Raw genomic sequence first — 18,883 nt, forward strand, 5'->3', positions numbered from 1 at the left:
TACTTGGATCTTAGAAAGGCTTTTGATACTGTTGCACATGGAAGACTGCTACACAAATTGGAGCAGTGTGACATTGGAGGCAAATTGCTGCTATGGATAAAGGGGTGGTTGAGGGGGAGAAGACAGAGAGTGGTAATCAATGGACACTGCTCATCGTGGACTAATGTTATTAGTGGAGTCCCTCAGGGCTCAGTGTTGGGTCCATTATTGTTTTCTGTATTTATAAATGATATTGATGATGGTATATCAAGCTTAATGTCCAAGTTTGCAGATGATACAAAGGTTGGCAGGGTTGTCAAGGACACTACTGACACTATGCTGCTGCAACAGGATCTGGAAAGATTGAGCAGATGGGCTGAGAGGTGGCAAATGAAGTTTAACATTGACAAATGTAAAGTACTACACATGGGAAACAGCAACCCCAGAGCAACGTATCAACTCTGTGGTACTACACTGACAGTGGTAGAGAATGAAAGGGACTTGGGGGTGATTGTGCAGGCAGATATGAAGTTCTCTGAGCAGTGCAGACGGGCTGCAAGAGTAGCTCATGGAGTATTGTCAATGATATACAGGAATTTTTCCAGCAGGGATAAGGAGGTGATTATTCCATTGTATAAGGCAATGGTCAGGCCACACCTAGAGTACTGTATACAGGTCTGGAGGCCTCATTTCAAGAAGGATGTAGAGCTGCTGGAACGAGTACAGAGAAGGGCAACAAGATTAGTGAATGGAACAAAGGGGTGCTCTTACGAAGAAAGGCTTAAGTTTTGCAAATTACAGTGTCTGGAGACTAGGCACCAGCGAGGTGATCTGATAGAGGTGTATAAAGCCTTGAATGGTTTAAGCATGCTCAATGCTGATGGGATTCTTCCTCTAGCTCAGAAAAATCACCTGAGAGGGCATAAATTCAAATTGAGGAAAGACAGATGTAGGATAGACGTGCGGAAATTTGCCTTTAGCCAGTGGGTGGTTGGTTGGTGGAACAGACTGCCATCCCTTGTGGTGGAGGTTGATAGCCTAAATAAGTTTAAGGCTCAGCTGGACAGGTATTTTGAACGAACAGAGGGGTGAAGTGGAAGTGGGTTTTTTTTTTTTTTTTTGGCTGATGCTGCATAAGCTTGCTTTCTTGCATCAAATGCCTCTACTAATGCTAATGCTAGTTGCTAATGCTCCTAAAACACTGAATCTGATAAAGAGAAAGAATGCTGTGTGGGTGGTGGTAACACTCAGGTAAGAAAAAATAGCAGTATAACAGCCTATTGAGAGAACACTAATATTTAAAATGCATAAGTAGCAACAACTCATGAAAGGATTTGCAATGTGATATGTTGTAACATCTTTTTATACAAACTTCATTTGCTTGATTTTATGACTACATACAAACTGATACTTTTAAATAGCATTAGCATAGGCACATGATGCAAGAAAGCAAGCTTATATCTTTTTTTTCCAGTCACATAGCTCCTCGGGGAGCTATGTAACTGGAAAAAAAAAAGATATAAGCTGTTTGAGAACTACCATAGTGAAGGTGTGGTTGGTATGGTCCAAAGAGGGACACACAACCACCCAACCTGTAGTGGCCTCCAACTGCATCGATCGTTTGCTATATGAGCAACACCGCAAAGTGTCATGCCCCAAAGTTTACTGATCCCATCCTTCCACCTAGTTGCAGGTCTTCTGTTGCACTTCTTCCCCCTTGGTTTTTCGTTCCATTATATTCTTCAACAGAAAGTTTTCCCTTCTTACTATATGACCAAAAAACATGAGTTTTCTTCTGTTGATGCTACGAAGAAGAATTTTAGGCCTGCCAATTTTATTCAATACCCACTCAATTGTTCTTCAATCCAAATAAGAAATACACAGTATTCTCCTGTAAAACCACATTTCAAATGCTTCAACATCCATAAGTGGCAACTTATGGATTCTTCACATCCATAAGTGGCAACTGGAAAAATTAACAAATCAATGATTCTCAGATTTGTCTTTCGGGGCAGATCATGATCTCTCCATAATTTTATGAGATCAGCGACCAACGTTTTGCAATTGCCTGTCGTCTCTTTACATCGTTTGAGCAGTCACTATTTTTATTTATTCTTGACCCTAAGTAATCAAATTCATCAACTTCTTCAATAGCTTGCCCATTAACCTTCACTTTACTGGATCCGAGATTATCACGGATAATTTTGTATCCAGTAAAGATAATCCTTTGTTCAAATTCACTAATCTAGGTCCCTTTCTCGTTACAGAAACTCTACATCCTTCTTAAAATGAGGCCTCTACACCTGTATATAGTACTTAAGGATGGCTTGACTATTGTCTTATACAAGGGGATAATCACTTCCTTATCCCTGCTAGAAAAATTCCTGTATGTCATTGACAAGACACTATGAGCAACTCTTGCAGACCATCTGCACTGCTCAGAAAACTTCATATCTGCCTGCACAATTACCCCCAGGTCCTTTTCACTCTCCACCACTGTCAGTGTAGTACCACACAGTTGATATGTTACTCTGCCGTTACTCTTCCCATATGCAGTACTTTACATTTGTCAATGTTAAATTTCATTTGCCACCTCTCAGCCCATTTGCTCAACTTTTCTAGATCCTGTTCCAGAAGTGTATTGTCATTAGGGTCATTAACACTGTCGACCTTCGTATCGTCTGCAAACTTGGACATTAAGCCTGATATACCATAGTCAAAATCATTAATAAATACAGAAACACTTTTTTTTTTTTTTTTATGAAAACCACAAACACGAGAGGTATTAGAACCTATAGTACTTGGTACCGTGCTTGGGTTGGAGGTTGAGAAGATGAAAGAAGATATTTGTTGACATTAGACTTGAACTTCTGTAGATTATAATTTTCAGGAAATACGTACGAAGGAAGGTTGTTCTAGAAAACAGCAGTTGAATGAATAAACGAGGACGATGAAAAGTTGGTTCTGTGAGTTTGAAGTTGGACAGTAAATGGATGTTGGCGGCATGTGTTCAGACTGTTTTGAAAGAGAGAGCGGGATTAATAGAAGCCAATTCAGAAGAACAGTGCCCATGGAAGTATCTATAGAAAAGGCATGCAGAAGAAACAGTGATTCTATAAGACAGCGAGTGGAGAGACTCTGTTAGAGACGAGCCATTAATTAACCTAACTGCTCTCTTCTGAATGGAATCTACAAGCCTGAGAGAGGATTTGGGGGCACTGACCCAGATGTAGGAACAATATTCCATGGTAGGGTGGATTTGCGATTTGTACAGAGTGAACAGCTGTTTATCAACTAAGTTGTCTTTGCCCCACTGGAGAATTACCTGGAGAACAGCATTTAAGGAATTGGTAGCAGATATTCGAGAAGTTGAAGCTGATTGAGCAGAGCAAGGATTCTCAAAATGGAAAGTGGAATGCAATGTGCTATCACTGGCAAAACTATGGATAGGATTTCCAGTCAATGGAAGAAAGTCATTAATATACAAGAGGATTGATTGATTTGGTAGTTGTTGGCGCATCGGCTTCTGTGGCCATATTGCACCTCCCAAGGTTTTTGCAGTACTTTGATCCAAGCCCGAGGCGGGAATCGAACCCGCAACCTTTGGGTTGCCGGGCAGGAACTTTTACCCACTCGGCTAGCCCGGTCGGCTTCACACAAGAGGAAAAGAGTGGAGGAAAGAACAGAACAATGGGGGACACCAGCATTAATGGAGAAGTTAGAAGACAGAGAGCCATCTACCATTACCCTCAGTTAGCAATCAGAGACAAAACTGGATAACCAAATACAAAAAGCAGTTGGCAAACCATAACATGGAAGCTTGTTTAGAAGACCTTTATGCCAAACATGATCGAAAGCCTTTGAGATGTCAAGAGCAACTGCTTGTCTTTCACCGAACTTTTCCATTGAATTAGTCCATAAATGGGTAACATAGGCCAGAACATCACCAGTGGATTGACACTGACGGAATCCACACTGGCGATCATTGATCAGACGGAAGGTTTCTAGGTAGTTTAAGAGTTAGCAGTTAATTGATTTCTCCATTACTTTAGAAAGAGTAGACGTAATTGCAATGGGACGATAACTGGATGAGAGGGATTTGTCACCCTTTTTAGAAACTGGCTGGATATGAGCAAATTTCCAAGCAGAAGGAAAAACACCTTTGGAATAAGAAAGTGAAAAAAGGCAGCAAAGAACAGGAGTAAGTTCAGGAGCACAGGTTTTGAGAACAAGTGGAGAAATACCATCAGGACCTGGAGCTTTCTTAGCGTCAAGATTCGTCAAAATTCTTCTGACATCCTTTTAACGGAAGACCACAGGAGGCATTGAATGGAGTTTGTTGGGATTGGTGGGAGGTGTTTCACCAAGATCATTAATACATGAGTTGGAAGAAAAATGGGATGCTAACAGGTCAGCTTTATCCATGGCTGAAGTGACAACAGAACCATCTGGTTTTGACAGAGGTGGGAGCAAAGATGAGAAAAAGTTGTGGCAAATAGCTTTGGCAAGAGACCAGAATGCTTGGCTACCATTAGGGCAAAAGGCAAGTTTTCTACTCTTAGCCTGTTCAAAATCTATTTTGGACTGATTAATAACTGCTTTACAATTGTTGCAAGCTTTGGTGTAAGCAGAAAATTAAACTGAAGAACTGGAAACAAGCCAATTACGATATGCAACGTTCTTCTCTTGAACAGCCTTAGCACATTTATTGGAAAACCAAGGTTTAGATAAAAGACGAGATTTTAAAGTGAAATGTGGAATAAAGGATTCCATTCCTACAAGAATAATTTCAGTGACACGATCTGAGTAAATTTTGACATCAGAAGTTTTGAAACAGTAGTCCAACCATAAGAAAAGAAGAAAAGAAATCTCGCAGGTCATCCCATTTTGCATTCTTGTAATGCCAAACAACACGAAGTTTCGAATAGCCATGAGATAAAGGCTCCATTGGAGAAGAGACAATCACCAAGTTGTGATCTGAGGTACTTAAAGGACCACTCACTTCGACCGTGTACGTAGAAGGGTTGTTTGTGAGAAAAAACAATCAAGTGTGTTGGCTGTATGGTTAGGATTGTCCAGTATTCTTGTAGGTAGATGAACAATCTGTGCGAGGTCATTAGTAATTGCAAAAGCCTCAGCATCTCGACCAGCTGGGTCAGTGTGACTAGGAAATGGAAGCCAGCTGGAGTTGTGAACATTAAAATCACCAACGAAAATTACCGTGCTCTTAGGAAAGTTGGACTGGAGAAAGTCAAGTTGCAAAGAGAGGAAGTCAAAGAGCTTCAAGTGATTAGTGGAGTTGGGAGAATGGTAGAGACAACAGATGAATTTGACACAATGAGGTAGAGAGATTTTAAGCTAGAGAAGATCAAAAAGAGGAGATTCCAAATTACCAAGTCTCTGACAGGGAATATTGGAATGGACATATGCAAGTACCACCTTTGAGGCGAAAGGAATCATAGAACGAATAATTTTGGCAACCACCCAGACCATTGTTTGGAAGCCTTTTTTTGGCTTCATCATCAGTGAGTTGTCAGGTACCCTGGTAATACAACATGCCATCACAGTTGCGAAATTATTTCCACAATATGAGAGATGCCAAATAGTGTATAGGTACAAAAAGCTTTGAAATGATCGTCTGGGTGGTGGTATCCCCTGAAAATAAATAACAGTAGTCTTCTCTACTAGAGAAGCGTTATTTATTTGAAGTAGTGCAATAACAGCTATCTCATTGTGAAGGCAGCCACAATATGAGATACAATTAAAATGATGCCCTTTGCGCTACATGTTTAGTTCAAATTTATGGGTAAACTATGGTGCATCTACCCCGATATTATATATTTAATTACCTAATTCCATAAGGAATTATGCCTTGTGCATTTTATCTTCCAATACGTTACCCATTTATGGACAAATTCAATGGAAAAGTTCAGTGAAACACAAGCAGTTGCTCTTGACATCTCAAAGGCTTTTGATCGTGTTTGGCAAAGAGGTCTTCTAAACAAGCTTCCATCTTATGGTTTGACTACTGTTTTTTGTAATTGGTTATCGAGTTTTCTCTCTGATCACTCACTGAGGGTGATGTAGATGGCTCTCTGCCTTCTAAGTTCTCAACTAATGCTGGTGTCTCCCAAAGGTTCAGTTCTTTTCCCCGAGAAGTTGAAGCTGATCGAGCAGGGCAGCAAGGTTTCTCAAACTGGAAAGTGGAATGTAACGTGCTATCATCGGCAAAACTATGCATATGATTTCCAGTCAATGGAAGGTCATTAATATATAAGAGGAAAAGACATTAATGACCTTCTTCCATTGGCTGGAAATCATATGCATAGTTTTGCCGATGATAGCACATTACATTCCACTTTCCATTTTGAGAAACCTTGTCCTGCTCGATCAGCTTCAACTTCTCGAATATCCGCTACCAATTCCTGAAATGGCCGATCTCCAGGTAATTCTACAGTGGGGCAAAGACAACTTAGTTGATTTCAATCGTTCTAAAACTCAGTCCTGTCTTATATCTCGCAAAAACGATTGTTCTGCTCCTATGCTTATCTTTGGGTGACACTCCAATTTTTAGGCAAGATGATATTTCTCTTTTGGGGATTACCCTGACTTCTACTCACTCTTGGCACAAGCACATTACAAATATTGCTTCCTCTGTATCTAAAAACATGGTTTTCTTTTCATTCTCGGAGTTACTTTTCTTCCAAACAGCTGTTCACTCTGTACAAATTGCAAATCCACCCCACCATGGAATATTATTCACACATCTGGGGCAGTGCCCCCAAATCCTCTCTCAAGCTTCTTGATTCCATTCAGAAGAGGGCAATTAGGTTAATTAATTACTCATCTCTAACAGAGTCTCTCCACTCTGTCTCATAGACGTACTGTTTCTGCTGTGTGTTTTTCTACAGATACTTCCATGGACACTGTTCTTCTCAATTGGCTTCTATAATTCCTGCTCTCTCTCTTTCAAAACAGTCCGAACATGTGCCGCCACCAGCCATCATTCATTTGCTCTCGAACTTAAAACTCACGGATCCAACTTTTCATCTTCCTCATTTATTCATTCAACTGCCATTTTCTGGAACAACCTTCCTTCATACATATTTCCTGAGAATTGCAGTCTACAGAAGTTTAAGTCTAATGTCAACAAATATCTTCTTTTGTCTTCTCAACCTCCACCACATGCACAGTACTAAGTACTATAAGTTCTAATACCTCTCATCTTTGGGGTGTTCATAAAAAAAAAGAAAGGAAAAAAAAAAAAAAAAACAATGGACCCAACATTGAACCCTGGGGGGATTAATAACATTAGTCCATGAAAAGTAGTGTCCATTGATTACCACTCTGTCTTCTCCCACTCAACCATCCCTTTATCCATCGCAGCAGCAATGCCACACTGCTCCACTTTGTGCAGCAGTCTTCCATGCGCAACAGTATCAAAAGCCTTTCTAAGGTCCAAATTTATATATCAAAATTATTCTTTGCATCCAGTTCCTTTGTCAACACATCAGAGTATCCAATCAAATTGGTCAGACACGGCTTCCCCTTAACAAACCCATGCTGTGTCCGAGCTATAACTGAAGTCTTGTCTAGATGATCCTGCAGTACTTCTTTAACCAATGCCTCCATTAATTTCTGTGGAACAGAAGTTAAACTAACAGGTCAGTAATTACTTGTGTCACCCTTTGATCCTCCTTTGTGAATTGGGGTTACATTTGCACATCTCCAGTTCATGGGTACCTCCCCTGAGTCCAAGGAAGCTCTAATAATTATGGCTAAAGGTTTGCTTACTTCCTTTGCTGCCTCCTTTAATATAACTGGATAAATCCCATCCATCCCAGGTGCTTTTGTTATGTTTATCTTCAATAATTTCTCCTCCACTTTGCTCTCAGTTATTACAAATCATCTAGCTCACTACCAGAGTTTAATTCACCTCTTGCATTCCCCTCCCTGAATAACTCCTCATGTGTGAATGTAGATGTAAAATACTCCTTTAATATAACTGGATAGATCCCATCCACCCCATGTGCTTTTCTTATGTTAAATTCAACAATTTCTCCTCCACTTTGCTCTCAGTTATTACAAAATCTGGCATTCCCCTCCCCGAATAACTCCTCATGGGTGAATTGAGTATACTCACTTTCCACATGAGGAGTTATTCGGGGAGGGGAATGCCAGAACCTACCCTGCTCAGGTAACTAACAAACAAAATACTCATTTAGTTTGTTAGCTACCTGAGCAGGGTACCTGTACATTAGTATAAACAGTATCATATTCATCATTATATTAGTATAAATATTCTATTCCATCATTCTCATCTAAGGTTTATTCTCACTGAAATTTTTATAATAAAAGTCCTGAAATTTTTTATAATAAAAATCCACCGTGACCTTACTCATGTGGGTAGTCTTCAATCAGAACACCATCATTCTATTAGCATAAATAATTAATTCAATCATTCTATTAGTATAAATATTTAATATACTGTTAGTATAAAGTGTTTGTAACATGATGCTAGTTTATTAAATTATTTACAAAGGTGTATGAAAAGTTTATTTCTTCATGCATTTTAATTCTTACACTATTCTGAACCATTTTATCCAGATATGCAATAATTTTCATAATTTGTAAAAGAATAAAGAAGTTTACCTCAATACGATACTTAGAACCCTTCCGTATGATACTCTCCAGAAATTAAAATGAATAAAACATTAAAGCAAAATGATTAGACTAAAAAAATAAATTGAGAACAATTAAAAAATCAATTGAACACAATTTAAAAATAATTAAAAATTAATTTTAAAAAGTTTAACATGAATTTTAAAAAACGATTTTCCTTCCTAAAGCTGACAACGCTTTTTGGCAATATGTCATGATCACAGGAACGAAAATTACAGAGTATGTGTGAGCATGAAACTTATATAGAGATGATTAGTCTTCGTGCATGCATGTAAAAGACCCAGAATCGGAGATTAGATATGGCTGGCAAACGTTAATAGAATTCTCATGTAATTTAATTTCAACGGTTTCTGCAATTGTCTGCAATAGTCTCGTATAATTACATTGTACACTAAGTATCTTGGCCTCGTTGAATAAAAATATGTTTTTCATTAACGGCATGAAAGGCTAATTCTGATGCTGCTGAACGAGAAGCGTGAACTGAGGATGCATGCTGTTTAATTAATGATCAGTGCCAAGCAGCACTCTTTCGGAGTGATTTTTTTATTTATTTTTTTATATATATTTTTTTTATTTGGTAGTTGTTGGCGCATCAGCTTCTGTGGCCATAATGCACCTCCCAAGGTTTTTGCAGTATTCTGATCCAAGCCCGAGGTGGGATTCGAACCCACGACCTTTGGGTTGCTAGGCAGGCACTTTACCCACCCGGTTAGCCCGGTCGGCTCGGGGTGATTGAAGAGACTTCAAAGATGGTCAAAGAAGGTGACAGCTATGTTTTAATGCTGCTAAATACAAGGTCATACACTTGGAGAATAGCAACACGCAAAAAATTTACACTTGGAGGGGTTGAACTAATAACAGTGGAGGAGGAAAGGGATCTGAGAGTGGCAATACAACAGATATGAAGTTTTCTGAACAGTTTAAACAGGTAGCCAGGAAATCCCATGGTGTCCTATTGATGATTTATCAAACGTTATCCTGTACAGATAGGGAGGTCATAATCTCACTAAAGATCTAAAGATGGGCAACTTGCATGGATGACCATATGAAGGATGACCATATGAAGAAAGACTCCAATTATGTGGGCTACAGAGCTTGGCAACCAGGCTCCTCATAGGTGACCAGATTGAGGTTTCTGAGGCTCTGAGAGGGATTAATAAAATGAATGAAGGTGGAATTATCACTGTTATAAAAAATTCCAGAACCAGGGACCATAAATTCAAATTACAGGGGTTGAGGTTTATATTAGATTGTAGGAAGTTTTCTTGTAGTTGTTAATTGTTGATTGCCTCGCAGGTAGTTGAGGCTGACAGTCTGAATAAATTCCCAGGTCAACTGGATAGTTACTTGTGTGAGGAGGGAAGCACATAATTTGTATTTTCTCATCTACTTGGGGTGGATTTTTTTTTTTTTTTTGCCAATGCAGCAAAAGCCTGTATCTTGCTTGCACTATAAGGCAAATACTATTACTGAGATATTACTAAGACATATTGCAAAAAATATTCTCTGTTTCTCTAACAACTGGATCCCCATAAATTACCTCTGGGTTTTAGGAGCATTAGCAACTAAGGCCATATTGCTCGAGGGATATGCGGTGGTCATTCCCTGACCTCTCCGCATCCTCTGTATTTGGTGGTCATGGGCTCGAACCCCGGTCTAATCAAGAAGCGTGTGCTACGCACTGCTGCTCCTGCCCAAAATTACCTCTGGGGATTAGTATACCAACTGACCATGGAGTTAGACAGATAGCAGCAGCAGGCATCAGTACTGTGGTGGACCCTGAGCATCTGAAATCCATTGATTTAATTTCCTAAAGGCATAGTGTACATAGTATTTGGGGAGGGGGGCACCACTGGTGGTTTCCTACAACTGCACCATAAGTATTCTTGTGAAGTATAGATTACTCTCTAAAAGCCAGACAAAAGTATTGTATGTCATATGTGAGTAGTATTATGTTGCGTTCTGGCTTTTGGCTGCAGGGCCCCTAATGGGACTTTACGTTGCCTGTACACACCATTAGGAGGTAAACCAGGCTACCCATTATTCTCTGGCAGGTCCTGCTACTTAATTGCCTGAGCTTTCAACGGTAGGCCTTTAAAAAAAAAAAAAAAAAAAAAAAAGGTAGTAGTAGTAGTGGCATGTGATGCAAGAAAGCAAGTGTATGAGCTTATGCAGCATCAGACAAAAAATAAAAAAAAAAAAAAAAACACCATTCCCTCCAAATGCCTATCCAGTTCCTCCTTAAATTTATTTAACCTATCAACTTCCACAATGACAGATGGAAGTTGGTTCCAACAATTAACCACCCGCTGGCTAAAGGCAAATTTCCACACATATATTCTACATCTGTCTTTTCTCTACAAGTACAGAAAGTATTCCTCCAAGGCAATCTCAACCATCAAAATACCAAATTTATGTATTAGTAGCAGCAATGAATGCAACAAAGCAAGCTAATATGGTACCAGCCAAAAAAAAAAAAAAAAAAAAAAAACACCACACCACACCATCCACCTCATTTTCATTTCATTAGTTTACTCTTTGCATCTAATGCATACATACATACAAACAAAAGGAACATCTACTGCACCATTACATCATACTAAAGTCAGCCTCAAATACATGCCACAGTCAGCAAAAGACATAATATTTTGATCTAAAGAATTGCCTAGAACAGTTCTCACTGAATCATGTCTGCTTTGAATAAATCCTAAGCATAATTACAGTTAAAAGAATTGGTTAATTATTGGTTAATAAATTAATAAAATTTTTTAATTTAAATTTTAGTTTTCTGTTTAAATTCACAAGGTTTGTTGTCAGTAGAAGTTGTGTTGCAGTTTTGCATTTTGTTCTGGCTTGTCAAATCTGGAATCAACATCTAATTTGTATTTTGTTTGACTTGTTTTTTGCCACTAGATAACTAAATTACAGTTTTTTTTATTTTTTATTTTTTATTTTTTACTGGCATGTCTATTTTGATTGCTTGCATAGAGCATCCATGGTTCTTTTCCTGTTAGTGAGCCATGACAGAAATGCAAGTATTTGGGAACTTACACAGTAATGCCTCTTGAAAATGTGGTCCGTGGTTCTTCTAAACTTTTTCACTTTCTTTTTTTTTTTTTTTTTTTTTTTTTAAGATTCTCTAGTTGGATCATCTACATTTGCGCACAGGTCTGTTGGAGTGGGGGCCTTCTAAGCTTGTTTCCAGTAGCAATTCACACAAACTTTAAGCTGAAAATGTGCTTTTACTGTCCTTGCTGCTGACTTACAAATGGATACTCTGAATCCCAACCCTTTTCTAAGCCAGCAGGAAGGGCAGAAGTCATATGTTCTTCTCCTGTTCCAGAAGGCAGTGAATATTATGCCATTTATTTTATGTCATATTTTGACTCAAAATGTAGTTAACAGTTTAAAGTTTAATTTTATTTGCATTTTTGAAGAATGATGCAGAGCAATTATCAATATGTAAAAATTTGATGTTTAATTAAGAAATTCTGTTCAGCCAGAATGTAGAGTTCTGTTTTCATTTCTCATCCTAAAGAATAAACAATTTCCAGTTGTTGGAAACTTTGACTGGAGTGACTCTGCAAGCACTCAAATAATATATTCATATAATTATAAACCTCAATAATAAAAAGATTTCAATCCAGTGATGACTTACCATATCTTCTTGTTTAACAGTGATTAAAAAACCTATAATAGCTGCAATTTCTTGGATATTTACATCTCGAGATATAAAATATTTGATCAGAGATAAAAGGGACACTCTCACTGTTTTCATGTCATCTGTTCCAAGCAAATCACAGTTACTGAAAATACAAAATTATCTTGTTGATATAAATTACCAGTATATTAGAAAAATAAACAAATAAACAGGAATTTAAATTCTGCTCAAATTATTTTATAATGCTAACAACAATAAAAATACAATTTCTCTTCAAATAAAAAACAGATGGTATGCTTGGTTGATTTACTAATGAAAAGTATATTAAAAAATAATAATAAAAAGCTACATTTTTAATCTACAAGAAATGTTATCATAAAACCAAGTAATTTTGAGTTCAAGAGACCAAAATATGTTTCAATTTAACAATACAACTGCCAGTTCCAGTCATTTTGATTGAGAATGTAAACAACGTATCAACCGACATTAATTCCATATCGAACGATTGTAATATGACTTTAAAAAAAAGATAAACATTAAACAAAAAACTTGCAACTCTTATTACATGCTTTTAAGCTTTGTGCAGTAAAATCTGTTTTTTTTTCCTGATGATGTAGCACACTTTCTAGAAATAATTTTTCTGAACTGGGTACAAGTCTTCACATTTAGCCATTTGACACACAGCCATCACATATAGCCATCTTTTTCATTCTTGTTAGTAATGTTCTGGTTCTTTTGGTTTGTCTGCAAACACCAACTATGTTCTTGCATTTTCATTTTTTTTTTTGATTCTTGTGTTAGTTGCAATATAACATCCTTAATTTCAATAATTTTTTAGCTGTCTTATACATTATATGAAACTTATACATTATATTACTTATACTTATACTTTACTTATACATTATATCAGCATTGATGGCAACAAGAACTAGGGAATAATAAAACACCCAAACAGGCCATTTTATAGAATATTTTTCAATCATTCAGTCCATAACATCAACTCTATATTTCATGTAATTATAAAACAGTTTCAGGTTTTTTCTTGGATTCACTATGAACAGAAACAGATGACTGCGAAGCAAACAAATAAGAATGTCTTTCTTAGCAGAAAGACATTCTTATTTGTTTTCCCTTGATAAGCAAGTAGTGTATACTTCATCATTCTTCAAAATGGCCATTTCATAAAATTGACCCTTATGTTTCTTGGTAAAATCCTAGAAAATCCTTGTTCTTACTATAATGATTTTGTTAGCTAATAATTGTTTAGCTAAACTGAATATCAGTAAAAAGTTCTGTTATTACATTTCTACCTTTCTTGTTGTAAGGCTCTAAAATCTGCAGTACCACATTTTTAGAAAGCAGTTGATCATCTGAGGACATTTCCTAAATATGTAAAACCATTCATAAAAGGTACTTAGAATTAGATGTGGATATTTAACCTGCATCAAAATTATCAAGTCACATGACATGTGCTGGCAGCAAAACTGCTTTCTGTAATTTTTTTTTTCTGCACATGTTCACCAGATGTCTACCAGATGTTCAGGACACATCAAGGATTATGGCATATCAATCAGTCATTTCTACTTTATGATTTCAATTATGACTCATCAATCAGTCATTTCCACTTCTTGATTTCAATTACGACACATCAGTCATTTCCACTTCTTGATTTCAATTACGACACATCAGTCATTTCCACTTTCAGAATCTGTACTCATCTTTTTGAAAAAGAGAATGCAATACAGATACTGAAAAAGGTCTCTATCAAAAACAGGAGCTTCCAAATTATTTTATTTTTAGTTCTAATAATGTCTCTAGTTCTTTCAGATACTTTTAATGCTTCCTCAGGTTTTAAGCCTTTGTTGGAATACACTGTTAGAACAATTTGGTAATACACTAAACCAATGGCAAAATCAAATTGATCTTAATCCTGGCATTTTTGCAATGTGAAGAAGCAAATAATTTGTTTCTTCACATGCAAACCACTGTCCAGTCACTTTGAACAGTATGGCAGTTTTAGGTACAATGGCATCTAACTTTTAAAATAATGACAAAAAAGAGAAAAAATATATTATGATATATGAGAAAATTATATGTTAATATCATAATTTTCTTAAAAAAACTCTGAAAAGAACTCTAAAAAAAAAAAAAAAAAAAACCTGGAGCAACTGCAAATTAAAAATGGTCAAAATGACAAGCTTGGCAGTTACAGTGCTAATCATTGAAGGTTTTTAAAGTCAGATGCTCTTATTAACACTGTACAGAATTTTTACAATTCAAGGTTTCAATTGTGATACTTTTATGAATAGGTGATTAATAAATTAATTTGGTTAATATTAGAAATATATCAACTGTATTGGGGAGAAATTCAGTTTCTTGCATATAACAACAAAGGTTGCCAAGTTTTGTTTTTGCTGCCTTTACTAATTATACAGCTTAATGTATACAAGCTATATTTAACATGTCTCAATGCAGCATCTGATGCATATTAGCAAATGATATACTGTAACATATATGGGTGGTCATTCTTAAGTGGCAAATATACAAGCAACATAAAAGTAGACTCAATTCTGTTGGCACAGAATTGAGTCTACTTGATCGAAATATGGGCTATTCACATCAGTGCTTTGTTTTTTTTTATTTTTTACTTGTGTTGAGGTTAGTTGATGTATGTGGAAAAACTTTTAATAAATTTTGAATTTTGTTCCAATTTAGAGCTCAGCCAAAAGGAAGCATTTGCTTTTAGCTATAAATTCCAGGCTTTTACTTTTCAACTATTATTTACAAATTTTTACAAACATAGGTAGAAGCAAACATGTTAAAATAAGTGCTATGTATAATTTTATACACTTGCTACATGTATGAGGGCGAAGTATCTGTATCTTGATATGTTATTTGTTGTTTAATAATCATGGAAGCTGCTTGAGAGGAATATATTACATGCAACTATACACTAAAATAAATAAAACATAACAAAAAAAAAAAAAAAAACACACGCACACGTGCACACATTTACAGGATGTTACAACTGTCCAATTTGAATGTCAAGGTAGATGACATTTTTATATCTTTTGTCTTTTAACTTGGTCTGGCAAAATAGTATTGAAAACAAGAAGTATTATTACTGAAAACAGTTGAAACAGTATTATTTATGTTTATTGAAAAACAGCATTGCTTATTTTGTTTTCAATAAAAAGTAGTGATATTGAAAACAATCTTCGGAAACAGTTTAGATGGTTAATCTCTTTCATATACAGCAACTTAATTTACATGCACAAAAAACGGGTTTATTTCACATAACTTAGGTAACAGTTAGTTGCCTTAGTTATGTGAAAGGAGGGCAATTTGTGAAGGATTTCACAACATGAGATGTTACAATAACGATGTCAATGCACAAACTTCAGTTTGTCTAAAAAATTAAACTATGTAGTAATGAAGAAAGTGCACTAATGTCATAGTTTGAGGCTTTCTGCCCTAAAATATTATCAGTCTATGAAGCACACCTTTTGGCAACTCTCATATTGTATAAATAAGTCACAACAGTTGTCATCCCTTATACCTCTGGGTACCTACCTGCTCACTCATGAGAAGCCAAATAACATCGAAACATTGCTGTCTGAGTGGTGGTACTCAACTGAAAATAAGTAACATTACTTATTTGAAGTATAAGGGCAACTCATGAAGGATTTCACAATATGAGATGGTACAATAATGATGCCAATGTACAACCTTCAGTTTATCTAAAAAATTCCACTATGTAGTAATGGGCTTAGAGGGGAACAGGTATCCTGTGTGTTATCAGACACTCAGTCTAAAACACTGATGGATCCAATATCTTTCTATTACAGAAGATTTAGGAGAAGTTCGGTTGGCCTGCCTCCCTAAAATCCACTCATGCACACCTTCTCGATGGTAAGCCCTGTTACATCACTTAGGTGGCACCGAATGTGTAGAGTGGTTCCCTTCAAGATGACTGGTCAGCGTGAAGAGGAAAAGACCAAACCTTCCAGCATATGAAAAGCATGACAAAACAAACAGCCCTCACAGTCCCCAGCGGCTTTCACTCCCCCTCTTACGGCAGCAAGAGGATCAGAGTGGAAGCAGAGAGTGCTAAGAATCTCTGGATACGACCAGGCTGCCATGCACGGAAACTGAACTTGGCCTGTTACAAAGTAAGATCACTCATCGGTGAAGACAGAATATTAGAGCTGGAAAAGGAATTAGAAAATGTGAATTGGAATATCATCAGTTTGGCTGAAACAAGAAGAAGAAATGAATCACTTATAAGTTTATCAAGTGGAAATCTGCGGAAATTTCAATGGAAACAGTGAAAGGAGTGAAGGTGGGGTTGGGTTTCTGGTCCATAAAGATTTAAAAAACAACATTTTGGAATTCATCACCAAGGGCGTCAAAACTAATACTCAAGATTTCTAAGAGGTACAAACTAAAGGTTATAATGAATTATGCACCAACATCGCACTATGATGATGAAGAGGTTGAAGAAATGTACACCGAAATTGAAAGTCTTCTAGATGAGCAGAAAATCCGCTACACTATTATTATGGGGAACTTCAATGCTAAGTTTGGAAAAAGACAAAACAGTGCAGAAAGGGGAACTATAGGAAATTTTGGAATTGGTGAAAGAAATAAAAGAGGCGAAAGACTTGTGGAATTTGCAGAATCTCAAGGATTGTCAGTAATGAACACTTTTTTCAAGAAAAGGGTGAACAGAAAGTGGACATGGAAGAGTCAAAATGGATTAACAACTAATGAAATTCACTTCATCCTCACCAACATTTACCTGAATAAGGTAAATGTTGAAAGTGATCACAGAATGGTAAGATGTACACTTGATATAGATGTAGGAAAGGAAAAAACTGACTCGAGTAAATATTACAAAGGTCTTTGAGATAACAGAAGAGGAGAAAAAGCAGCATGTACTGGAACTTAAGAACAAGTTTGAGCTTCTGCAGACTGCTCAGGACCAAGATATCGACGAGGAATATTACAACTTTCTGAAAGTGATAAAGCCCAAGAAACCTATAGGGAAAAAGAAATCCAAAGAAGAAAAAATTAGTCAAGAAACACTTGTCATGATGAAACAAAGACGAAAAATGAAGAGCAAGATAAACACTGACAAGGAAAAAATTGAGTAAAAAAATTGAGTATACTGAGTTATGCAAAGCCATTAGAAAGAGACTCAGAGAGGACATAAGAAGATTTAACACAAGAAAAGTAGAACAAGCATTAAGGGAAAACAAAGGATTTAAATCAGCAGCCATGAGCAGTAATACAGAAAGACAAATGATACTGAAACTGAAGAATAGCGATGGTGTACTTATAAACAGCAGAGAAGGCATATTTCAAATAGCAGAAGACTACTATAGAGAATTATACAAGGAGCGAGGGAATGATGCCAGCAGTGGGGAAGATGGATTGCAAATTAGCAACACATACGACATACCCGGTATTCTTCTTGATGAGGTAGAACACGCATTGAAGAAAATGAAGGATCAGAAAGCCCCGGGGGAAGATGAAGTTACTGTAGAGTTGTTAAAGTTGGGAGGAAGAGACATAACACAAAAACTGGCAAGGCTCTTCGCAAAGTGCATTAGAAAAGGTGTGACGCCTAAGCAGTGGAATAATGCAATCATAGTTTTGCTGCATAAGAAAGGAGATAAATCAGAAATTGGAAATTATAGACCAATTACCTTGTTATCCCACATCTACAAGTTGTTCACAAGGGTCATTACTAACAGATTAGAAAGAATACTTGATGAGAATCAACCGAAAGAGCAAGCTGGCTTTAAGACAGGATTCTCAACTATGGATCACCTTCACGTAATATCACAGCTAATGGAGAAAGCAAATGAATATAAAACACCATTATGCCTGGAATTGGTGGATTATGAAAAGGCATTTGACTCCATACAGCATAAGGCAATGTTTCGGGCATTGGAAAGACAATGCATAGATACCCCACAATTATGATTTTGAAGAAAATATATGAGAATGCTGCCTCCTTTATTAGACTAGACAAAGACAGTAGGAAATTTAAAATCGAGAAAGGAGTTTGACAAGGAGACACAATATCTCCGAAGCTGTTTACTGCTGCCCTTGAGGAAACTTTCAGAAGATTAGACTGGTTGCAGAAAGGAGTCAATGTGAACAGAGAGTACCTAAACCATTTACTTTTTGCAGATGACATTGTGGTCATAAGCCACGATCCCAAAGAATTAAAGGAAAATCTTAATCAGTTATGCACAGTTAGTAAGGATTTTGGACTAAAGATGAATATGGCTAAAACAAAAGTAATGATGAACAGGTATGCCACAGAAAGGGACATAATGATTGAAGGAGCAGTAATTGAAAAGGTAGAGTCATATACTTATCTGGGACAAGTCATTAGCTGTAATAATGATAAATGGCTGGAAGTCAAGAGAAGAATAAATTTTGGATGGATAGCATTCAGGAAATATAGTCACATACTGAAGAGCAATATCCCAGTTTGTCTGAAACATAAAATAATGAAACAATGTATACTCCCCACCATGACTTATG

The 18,883-nt window shown here is 36.7% G+C and overlaps 1 protein-coding gene across 2 annotated transcripts in view; it reads right to left on the bottom strand.

Moving 5' to 3' along the window:
* Positions 1-18,883, bottom strand: part of LOC150075774 (neurobeachin-like protein 1) — a 693,585-nt gene that overhangs the window by 308,395 nt on the left and 366,307 nt on the right. For both annotated transcript variants that reach the window (XM_090387670.1, XM_090387669.1), the window contains exon 26: positions 12,320-12,467. In XM_090387670.1, coding sequence (XP_090243796.1) covers positions 12,320-12,467 — 148 coding nt within the window. The remainder of the gene's footprint in view (positions 1-12,319; positions 12,468-18,883) is intronic.

The sequence above is a fragment of the Mastigoproctus giganteus genome, chromosome 13 (genome assembly GCF_048544385.1).
Source record: "Mastigoproctus giganteus isolate SK-2022 chromosome 13, ASM4854438v1, whole genome shotgun sequence".
Taxonomy (NCBI): domain Eukaryota; kingdom Metazoa; phylum Arthropoda; class Arachnida; order Uropygi; family Thelyphonidae; genus Mastigoproctus; species Mastigoproctus giganteus.